Raw genomic sequence first — 11,123 nt, 5'->3', positions numbered from 1 at the left:
GCGTGGCGACTTGGCCAAGGTTGCTTCTTGGCGAAGACTGGGCCTCGGGCGAGCCGAAGGTGTGTCCGTTGCCATAGGGGGTCCTCGGGCGAGACATAAACCCTCCGGGGTCGGCTGCCCTTGCCCGAGGCTGGGCTCGGGCGAGGCGCGATCACGTCCCTTGAATGGACCGATCCTTGGCTTAATCGCACTCATCAGGCCTTTGCAGCTTTGTGCTGATGGGGGTTACCAGCTGAGATTTAGGAGTCTTGAGGGTACCCCTAATTATGGTCTCCGTCAATATGTATGATTAAAATATTGGAAACGATAAATTTCTGCAATGTTGTAAACACACCTGCGACTTATTTGGGGCATCCATTGTGATATTGCACTTCTTTTTTGGTGGCTCAAAGTCGTCATCATCATCCGCGTTAGGCATAGGAATCTTTTTAGCATCGGCAGCAACACCCCTCTTTCTATGCTGCGGAGGATCACCATCACACCGCGTATTTGTAGGGTCTCCAATGTCAGTCGAGCGCGGAATGTCAACACTAAAACATTCTTGACTTGACTCAATGATTAAATGCTTCGGATTGGTTGGGGGTCGATCAACCTTCCGCATAATTGAAGCAGCAGCCTGCAAAGGAACAATGTAAAACATCTGTGCTTTATTGAGTTACATCAACATATACACCAATGATTATACGAACTAATTGTACACTCTACACAGTCATACACATTATAATTCCTCAATTGTGTTATATGACCCTAACAACATAAATGGTAAGTGAACAAAACATCAAAAAAATCGTATCATTGCATTGTAGAAATTGCCATATACATATATGCAAACCACTAGAATGTTCATCTAAAACAGTATTTCCTCATAAAAATATATATTTATGCAGTAGTAGTAGTGAATAAGCAGCAACATAAACATTTATACATTACTAAAACAAAACATGCAACCAGAAGTTCAAATATTTATTATTGCAATTTGGACATGATTGATGACCATATTTATGTGAAAAATATGATCCAGTAAGTATCTGAAAAGTGAAATGCATTTCAGTTTATCTGAATAATAGATAGTAGAACGAAGTCATGTGCAGCACAATTTTTTCCACATCAAAATATCAACCGCTACTTCATAAAGGTATGTATAATTCACATCATTGCATATATCTTCACCCACACGATTTGTGCATTCAATGAGTCTAAAACAACAGGTCCGTGAAACTTTATCGAAGCTACAGGCTCTATGATAAAAAAACTAAACCATAATCGCACAAGAACAGTAATATGAATTTAATATCAAATTCTATACTGAAAGCTACTATGAATGTAGGCGTTGTGACCTCCTGTCTGAAAAAAACCTACGAAAGCAGAGGACGTCCATTGGTGGGCGTGTAAAATACCGATGTGACGCGGTGGCGGAGGATTGACAGCGGCGACCGGCTCGACGACACTGTCAACGGCGGCGCAGATTAGGGTTGAATGCGCGCGGGGACGAACGAAGGCGATTCGCACTGGCGGGAGGGGAGGAACGAGATTAGGAAGTAGCATTGTAAGCCATAAATTTTACAGAGGAACTCGAGCACCTTGGAAGCCGGACGACCGACCGTCCGCGGACGTGTACCAATGTGACGCGGGGCGCGAAGGATTGACAACGATTCGACGATACTGTCAGCGGCGGCGGCGATTCGAGTTGAGGGCGTGTGGTGGCGGAGGACCGAGAATCGCGCTGGCGGGAGAGGAGGAAGACGAATCGCCCTGGCGACACCTGAAGAATCGTGGCGAGTCGGCCAAGAAGGTTGACCGCGCGGGGAGTTAGGGTATAGAAATGTTTGACCGCGTGGAAAGTGGGGTAGTGGGCCTAATCCTGTATTTGTGGAACGTGGGTCGGATGAAGTAGTTACGCTAAATCGCTATTGTGCATAGACAGGAGAATGGAATAGCGTAAAAATGTGTTGACTAAGGAAGATATGGTTGACCCCGTGGAAAGTGGGCCTAAGCCGCTTTTTCTGGAATGAGGGTTCGGGGGTGTTACTCTGTTTACGCTAAAGTGGTTTTTCGTTTACGCTAAATCAGTTCGCTTGCATAAAAAGTGAATGGACGTGGGCTTAAACGGATTTGCGGAATTGATGGTCGGGGCTCTCCACAGTTATATAGAGCCCATATATATATATATATATATATATATATATATATATATATATATATATATATATATATATATATATATATATATATATATATATATATATATATATATATATAGAGAGAGAGAGAGAGCTCTGGGCTCTATATAACTGTGGAGAGCCCCAGCCATCAAATATGCAAACCCACGTCCGATCACGTTTTATGCAAGCGAACTGATATAGCGTAAACGGAAACCCTTTTTAGCGTAAACAGAGTAAACAGCCGTGGGCCCTCGTTCCAGAAATAGCGGATTAGGCCCACTTTCCACGTGATCAGCCATATCTTCCTTAGTCTGCACGTGTTTACACTATTCCATTCGTCCGTTTATACACAATAGAGAATTAGCGTAAATACTTCAGCCAACCCACGTTCCCGAAATTCAGGAATTGGCCCACTACCCCACTTCCCACTCGGTCAAACATTTCTATACCCTAACCCCCGTGCAGTCAACCTTCCTGGCCGACTCGCCGCGATTATTCAGGCGACGCCAGGGCGATTCCCCTTGCTGCCCTCCTGCCAGGGCGATTCGCCGTCCTCCGCCGCCACTCGCCCTCAACCCTAATCGGCACCGCCGTTGTCAGTGTCTTGGAGCCGCCCGCCGCTGAAAATCCTCCGCGCACGCGTCACATTGTTCTTCTACACGCTCGGCGACCGTTGTCCTGCTTCCCAAGGTGCTCGAGTTCTCTGTAATTTTTATGCATACTCTGCTACTTCCTAATCTCCCCATTCATATGCTTCATTTTCTTATGCATTGTGTGCCGTATTCCAGGTGCCCAACTCGAGAGAACCTCTGTCGGATTTTCTGGCAGTCAATAACAAAGAACTCACAGGTGATATGTTTACGCTAATTTATTTTTTTGTTTACTGCATAAATATTTTTTGTTTGTCAATAACAAAGAACTCACAAAGAACTCCATATATGAATGCTTATTCCAGTACTATATAAATATTTATTTTTGTTTTGTTTCTTTTTCTTTGTCCAAACCCAGCAGTTCTAGTTCAAATTTATTGCTTCACATCTAGCAGTTTAAACCCATCATATCCAGATACAATTGGTACATTTTCTTTATCATCATTTGTGACAGCATAAATTGTATTGTAAAAATCTAGTGATCTCTTTGGAACATCAATTTTCAAAGAAAAAAATAATACCAAACATTGATAATAACAGTGTGGGAATTATAATAATATTTGCCCAAAAGCTTTGGCTCTACTGGTATTTTTTGTAATCTTTACCTTTTTATAACCTTGTTAATGTGATGGATGTAAATATCTATGACCTGAAACTAAAAGTTGCATTCGGCCTTTTATTCAAGGTTACAATAAGCGCTAGGCGTTAGGCGGGCGTTAGGACACTGTTTAGCTCCTAGAGTGCTTAGGCGTAGATTAATCGTGCTTAAGCGTTGGTAGGAATATACAATATAATATATATATATTTGCGCAGAAAAAATAGTTTTAGCTAGGAATTAGGGGTACTTATCTGGAATAATGAATAAAAGTATAGAACAGAAGATATGGAGGAGCAGAGCAAAAGCAAAGGAGGGAGAGGGAGAGCACGCCTGGATAGCTAGGGAAAAGGAGCAGAGAGCGATGAACCCGGCGGCCTGGACGACTTGACCAGAAGGGGAAGAGGTCACCGACGGTGGCGGCCCTGGACGGCTGGGGAAGAGGACCAGTCTGTTGGCGGCCCTGTTTCCTCCTCTCCCATGCAACAGTAGCTTCAGCTCCCAACCTGTTTCACTCTCTCACGGTCTACAATAGTACCCGCCTCTTTCCCTCATATTCACTTTATATTCCCGCGCAGCATCTTCCGTGCTCATCTTTTCCCCGCGCGCCGAACCCCGCTTCTACACGCCTCGTTTCCGCCTCAGCGCGCATAGCGCAAATCATGCACCGCCTACACGCTCCCACCGCGTAAACCACCGCCTAGGTCCTAAGCGCAGCACTAACATGCCGCTTAGCGTCTAATTGTGATTAGGCGGACGCTTAATTGCGCTTTTTGAACATTGCTTTTATTTGAACCCACCAAACCAATCTTGGAAACTGCATTGCAGTGTTCACGGCGCAGCTCATTAATATTTTCATATTATTCATATATAAAATGTAACCAGGATACTAGAGAAATGATGATCAGCCCAAGGTACTTGGATCATTTTTAGCAGTTAGCAAGTTATTTTAGTCAATTCAAACAGGTTAGCATGACAAACACCTCATATGCATATGATTCGGGTAGATCATTTTTTGGCAATTGTGGATCTGTGTGCATGTCAGGTATTCGAAGATAAATGTTTTCAAATATTTGAAATGTGTGTCTCTCAGGACCTTAGCAAAGCTATATAGCAAGTGGCTTCAGTCAAACATAATAAGTAGGAAACCCATAACAACACGCATGTTGCCAAGTTGGTTTTAGTAAGGGATAGCATGTTTTCTTTCTGTCGTCTCAGCAGCCACGCTAAGATCTATTCACACTAAATTTCTGATCTAGTTACGCTAAATTGGTTTTTTGTTTACTGCATAATGTATTTTTTTCGTCGGGATATGAATGTTTATTCTAGTACTGTATAAATGTTTATTTTGTTGCTTAGTCACTATTACTACTGCATAACTGTTTATTTGCTGGTTAAATACTGTTTTAGATGAACATACTGTTGGTATGCATAGATGTATATGGCAATTTGTACTATGGAATGATACGTATTTTTTGATGTTTTGTTCACTTACCATCTATGTTGGTAGGCCCATATAACACAATTGATGTGAATTATACATAGCTTTATGAAGCAGTGGTTGATATTTTGATGTGCAAACAAGTGTGCTGCTCGTGACTTCGTGCTAATATATATTATTTAGATAAACTGAAATTCAATTCACTTTTTATATACTTACTGGATCATATTTTTCACATAAACATGGTAATCAATCATGTCCAAATTGCAACAATAAATATTTGAACTTCTGGTTGTATGTTTTGATTTAGTCATATATACATATTTATGTTGATGCTTATTAACTACTAATATTGCATAAATATACATTTTTCTTGAGTAAATATTGTTTCTATTAACAGTCTGTTGGTTTGCATATATGTATATGGCAATTTCTATAATGCAATGATATAATTTTTTTTGATGTTTGACTGTGTTGACATTTATTTCGTTAGGGTCATATAACACAATTAATGACATTTTTTCAATTAGTTCGTATAATCATTGGTGTATATGTTGTTCTAACTCAATGAAGCGCATATGTTTTACATTGTTCTTTTGCAGGCTGCTGCTTCAATAATGCGGAAGGTTGATCGACCCCCAACCAATCTGAAGCGTTTAATCATTGAGTCAAGTCAAGAATGTTTCAGTGTTGACATTCCACGCTCGACTGACATGGCAGACCCTACAAATACGCCGTCTGATGGTGATCCTCCGCAGCATAGAAAGAGGGGTGTTGCAGCTGCTGCTAAAAACATTGCTATGCCTAATGTGGATGATGATGATGACTTTGAGCCACCCAAAAAGAAGTGCAATATCTCAATGGATGCCCCAAATAAGACGCAGGTGAGTTTACAACATTGCAGAAATTAATCGTTTCCAATATTTTAATCATGCATCTAATCTCAATACATACCTTATGTGCTGAAAGTTATAGCTTTCTACAATACCTTAGCTCATTAATACAAAACAGTCATAGTACAAGGAACTTTGTATAAATAAGAAAGCATAAATTGTGATATTTAAGTATTCACATATTTATCCATCTATCTACCTTTTCATTTCAGAAGCTCAACATCAGATGCAACCCAGGAGATGTTCTTGCGTCCATTCAGATATTGAATGAAAGGCAACGTCAAGCTATAGTCAGAAAAGGATTTTCTAGTATTCTTGACATGACAATTGATGCAATTGGATGTCGAACACTTCTCTGTTGGCTCATGTAGAAGCTAGACCCCAGGGACATGACTCTTCGTATTGGTCCAGACAAAGAACTCAAAATCACCAAGCAGACTGTCCATCAGATATTGGGTCTTCCAAATTTGGGTGGTGGAAAGCCCCTTAATATTGATGAAGCGAATGCTGCGGCAACACTTCGGGCCTCATTGAATATTAGCAAGGATGAGTTTGTTATTTTAAAGCTCCAAGACAGATTGAGGCTAGGCCAGGATGATGATCTTTCTATCAGATGTTTTTTTCTCATTCTCTTCAACCGGCTGCTATTCCCAACAGCTAGCTGGTCTATTTCTTTCAATGAGGTTCTACTTACAGAAGAAATAGAGTGATTCCCTCAAATTGATTGGTGCCATCTAATTTTTAGTGACTTATGTGAGGCTGCCCAGAGATGGCACAACAGGAGCATTAACAATGTGTCGGCGACGATATATGGCTGTTCCATCATTGTTTTTGTAAGTTTCAAAATTAATTTGTCAAATCTTTTATTAGATTATTCAATTGCAATTTGAAAATACATAGACATATTATGTGTTTACGTTCATTTGTATATGACTCTCATGAAATATTTATATTATGTAGCTGTATTATTTGGATCATTTGCATCATGCTGCTGCTCCAAACAACAAAAATGGCACTCCACGCATAAAGTATTTTAATAAGAATATTATAAGGGCGTTGTCAATGGCCGATAAGTGGAAGCCTCGCCAGGGTGGTGAACCATTTGGTGTTTGCCCTGTGAGTCTTCATTTCTTCTATCATAATTTTACTGTTCTTTATAACAATGTTATTTACAACTAGTTACAAACCAATGATTTTAGTAGTCATATAACGATATCAATTCATGCCATGAGTCAATCCATATACATAATTATTAATTTTGATTCTGTTTCATCAGTTTCGGAGCAGCAGTGAGACATGTTACGTCTCAAAATCGCCAACTACTTGCCAGATTGAGGTTAGGTCATATACCCACTATGATCTTTGTTTGTCTGTTGCTTTACCATACTTATCATATCATTATTATCTTTTTTTACTTCAGTTTCCTATGAGGTCAGAAACTTTTGATGAAGACCCAAATCAACATGATCGACTTCCAAATATAATCATCCAACTCCCTCTTATGCAAGACTTGATGGCAAATAAGATTCAAATGCTTCCTGTACATCAACGCCAGAAGTTCCAAGCTATGTTGATTGATTAGGACTTAGAGGTTGGCAAAATATTTGCCTCTATCAAGCAATGTTTGAATACTATTGGTACAAAGCAGTCCAATCTAGTTGCTACATTTGGAGAATTGATTGATGAGGTTCTTCGGGCTGATGAATCTGTTACACCAAATATTGTTAGTATTTAAGCTTTACTTATATATCTTTTCTGTCTTGATATCTTGCATTTCATGTTTACATATTATGATTAACGTATACTTCATATTTTTTGTGCAGCAAGGTCAGACAGTGGTAGGTGGCACAGTTGACAATGATTCTGGACCAGTATTTGACAAGACTCCTATTGGGAGTGTTTCTGCACCAGGCCTCTTCTTATCTGAATTAGAATGTGCTCGCGCTCTTCGGGCATACTTGTGTTCTAGGTTCATTGAATTGGACAGGTACATAATTTTCAATTTGTTTGACTTGGCATAATTTTTAATTCTTTTTAATTCTGATTGAACAATATCGTGGCAATGGTATTGATACTATTAAGTTTTATTCAATCTTTGTACCCAAATATTTAGCATTGAATAGAAGCAAAAGGAAAATAGCTATACACATGACTGAACTTTGAGTTGTAGCTTCTATAGGAGTTCAACTATAGGTCTCTTGTTGTTAAAGAGAAAAAAAACTAGTTCTAATCCTACTGTTTAAAGCCTGCAATGATCTATTACTAGACGCATACCAGGGTACTTAATCAAAGCTTGTGTCCCCCCATTCTTCTAAAAATACCAATTTTTTGGACTGAACCAAATGATGAGAACACCTGTAGACACGTTGTCATAGTTAGAAGAGAAAATAACAATAAAATTAAGGATATTTTAATCTGTATTCACAATTTTACTTACAGTTTGAAGAACATCTACAGTAACAGCATATTGCATATTCTCATTTGATGCAAGAATAACATTGCCTTGAGCATCCACTTTCCTTCTGTCAGCTCCAACAGCAGGCTGTGCCAGACAATCAAAAGGCAAAACAGCAAGTTTACATAAAAGAGAAAAACAGAAAATTGAAATACTAGAATGCCCATGGTCTTCTGGAAAAGTAATAAATACCTGTAATGTACTATCCATGGCAGAATAATTAGGCAAGTGTTTATCTGCATGGTTTTAATTCTGGGACCCACGTGTCGGTTGATGGTTGCGATATTTTTTAATGGATATATGTATAGAAGTTACTAGTTCTGGGATAAATCGAGGAGTGCGTGCCTAATTTGGTTGGTGGCTGCGGCGGCGGCGATGCGGGGTAGGTTAATCTGGTTTCCATGGTCAATCACTGTTGGGCTGAGGCAGGATTTTGTGGACCTACTCCCCAGTGAACTGTTACCTTTGCGGGCTGGTGGTTGGACTGGTTCTGTGTGTTCAGGTGTTTCAAATTGTCTTTTCTATAATTCCTCATTGACACCCCTTTATATTCGTTGACATGCATGCTTTCCTCCTTTATCTCCGTCAAAAAGGCTTACTGTCTTTACTGACTACGGTGTTGCCAGCTCGTTCACCTAGTGCTTTCATTCCATAGTTAGAAGTGGCTGCGATAGAGGGTGGAGCAGCAGTGCCACCGCATAGAAGTGGCTGCGAGAGAGAGTGAGAGGGCTCGGAGACGGAGAGAGGGTGGTGGCTGAATGGCTGAGAGAGGGTGGTCAAGTAGCATATATATTCCCATTATTATGGCTGAGAGAGGGTGGTCAAGTTGCATATTATATAATTTTGTATCTCATTATTCCCATATAGTACCTTCAATTCAATGGTCAAGTTTCATATATATTATGTAATTTTATATCTCATTTATACAAATAACATTTGTTTCTATTGTTGTATGTTCAATCTTTTCTTATGTAGAAATATAATTGATTTCGGTGAACATCGCGCCAATTGTTGTGACATACAACAATCTTTTGCTGATGGCGCATGTCTCGACAACGTGTTTATGCAATGTTTCATTGAGTGTGTCCGCGATGACTGGTCTAAACATATTCCTCCACTCAATGCTCACCAGCTCATTCTAGATGTTAATGTTGGTGTATGACTTCTACATTTATACCTCTTTTTTAAATGCATAGCATATATGGAAATTACATAATACTTCTCTATCCTATTAGGCTATATTGAACTTTGAGGAGCAGGAGCAACATAGTAAGTCTCCTCGTCCATTTGACCCTTCAGTTTTGGAGAGTTACCTATTGAAGACACTGCCTTCATTCAAGCAGCTGGATGACTACAAATCAGTTAATTTCTGTTCCTTCACCCATCACACTCTCACCTCATTTTGCTGCATTTAAATTTTAATCCAATCATTCATATCAACCTTAGTGTATTCAACATTTGTTATTTCCATTTTGTGTGCATGTAGATAATGGTACCCATGCTACGATCTGGACATTGGACATTGTATGTTGTTAATCTTCAGATTGGACGCATACATGTGTTAGATTCCAACCCTTATGGACCAGAGATGGGTGGGACTATCTGGAAAAATTACCATTGTATACCTATGGATATGGGTGATAGGAAGGTTTCATGGGCCAGGTTAATAATGAGTAGGCTCAATCTAGCTATTCAAAATGCTCGACCAAGATCAGCTCTCCCTGCTTTTTTTAAGTACCCTATTGAACTCATGAATAACTGCCCAACAATGAAATTGGGGTCTAATGATTGTGGATTCTTTGTCATGAGATATATGCAGCACTACGACTACATGGTTGGAGCTATGAATGCAGTCATTGATCCGGTACATAATACATAGATAGTATTTTTGTTGTTATGACATAATGTATGTATAGTTATGTCTAACTCACCTTTTCCTTATATTTGTTTGCAGGATAATTCAGAGGACATTCGCTCTCTTGTACTGCATTACCTAATATTCCATCGACTAAACAGAAACAGCTCCGTGGTTTCCCATCTGGATAGATTCAAGTTCTCTCAGTAGTAGCCTAGTATAGTTTACTCTCTTAATATTAGTATGAACATGATGGTCTGATGGCTTTTGGTTCCTTCAAGTTATCTCAGTACTAGCTTAGTTTAGGGTAGTTTCACTGAATGGTGTTGATGTAAATATTGGTCTGTTGGCTTATGTTAGGATTCAGATAATACTTATGTCCATATGCAGCTCTTATCAAACTCTTATATATATCGTACCAGATATGTTTTAGATGATTATATTTATATATGATAGTTCTGCACTTTATCATTTGTCTTATGGTTTTTATATCTTCTTCAGTGATGTTCTTCAATGCATCGGATGTTTTATTCCGTTATCTACTGTATGCGCCTGATTATCTAGTGCCAATGTGCTTCCTTTCTAAGTTCATTTATGCAGTCTTTTCAGTTATTCTCTGTATTGATTATGCCAAAACCTGATACTGTTTATGCATATTACTGAACATGTTTACATTTTTTTGTATACTTATTTACTTTATGCGCCTGTTTATCCAGTTTCATTGTGTTGCTTATCTTTGAGCAGTTCTGTTCAATATTTTCATTTTTTCCTTGTATTGATTATGCAAAAAAATCCGATAATGTTTATGCATATAACTGAACAGGTTTTCGTTGTTTTATGTACTTATTTACTGAATGCGCATGTTTATCCAGTGTCAATGTGCTGCCTATCTTTGTTCAGTTATGCATAAATCTGATACTGTTTATGCATATAACTGAACATGTTTACGCTTATTCATTTAGTTTTTTCGTTTGGCGCCAGCCCATACATATTGACTTCATTTCGCCGGATATTTGATTCTTTCAACATAAATACTGTACGAGATGCAGTGAATATATGATTATATAGCCAA

The 11,123-nt window shown here is 39.1% G+C and overlaps 1 protein-coding gene and 1 long non-coding RNA gene across 2 annotated transcripts; both read left to right on the top strand.

The window, feature by feature from the left end:
- The first annotated feature begins 5,625 nt into the window (after positions 1-5,625).
- Positions 5,626-6,847, top strand: LOC118476382 (uncharacterized). Its single transcript, XR_004856371.1, has 3 exons — positions 5,626-5,732; positions 6,487-6,574; positions 6,702-6,847. It is a non-coding gene; the product is annotated as an uncharacterized lncRNA (long non-coding RNA).
- Positions 6,848-9,224: 2,377 nt separating this feature from the next.
- Positions 9,225-10,288, top strand: LOC103647280 (uncharacterized). The gene is made up of 4 exons (XM_020549274.2): positions 9,225-9,352; positions 9,432-9,557; positions 9,683-10,060; positions 10,151-10,288. The coding sequence occupies exons 1-4, from the start codon at positions 9,260-9,262 to the stop codon at positions 10,259-10,261; spliced, it is 708 nt and encodes a 235-aa protein (XP_020404863.2). The 5' UTR covers positions 9,225-9,259; the 3' UTR covers positions 10,262-10,288.
- Positions 10,289-11,123: the final 835 nt, after the last annotated feature.

This window comes from Zea mays, chromosome 2 (genome assembly GCF_902167145.1).
Source record: "Zea mays cultivar B73 chromosome 2, Zm-B73-REFERENCE-NAM-5.0, whole genome shotgun sequence".
NCBI classification, from domain to species: domain Eukaryota; kingdom Viridiplantae; phylum Streptophyta; class Magnoliopsida; order Poales; family Poaceae; genus Zea; species Zea mays.
The sequence above is the reverse complement of the archived record's forward strand: the minus strand, read 5'-3'. Positions and strand labels throughout refer to the sequence as shown.

Bases quoted from the DNA above. Each gene is read 5' to 3' on its own strand.
- LOC103647280 (XM_020549274.2), top strand. From the start codon at position 9,260: ATGCAATGTTTCATTGAGTGTGTCCGCGATGACTGGTCTAAACATATT. The intron at 9,353-9,431 runs GTATGACTTCTA...CTATCCTATTAG, and splicing joins TTCTAGATGTTAATGTTGGT to GCTATATTGAACTTTGAGGA. The intron at 10,061-10,150 runs GTACATAATACA...ATTTGTTTGCAG, and splicing joins TGAATGCAGTCATTGATCCG to GATAATTCAGAGGACATTCG.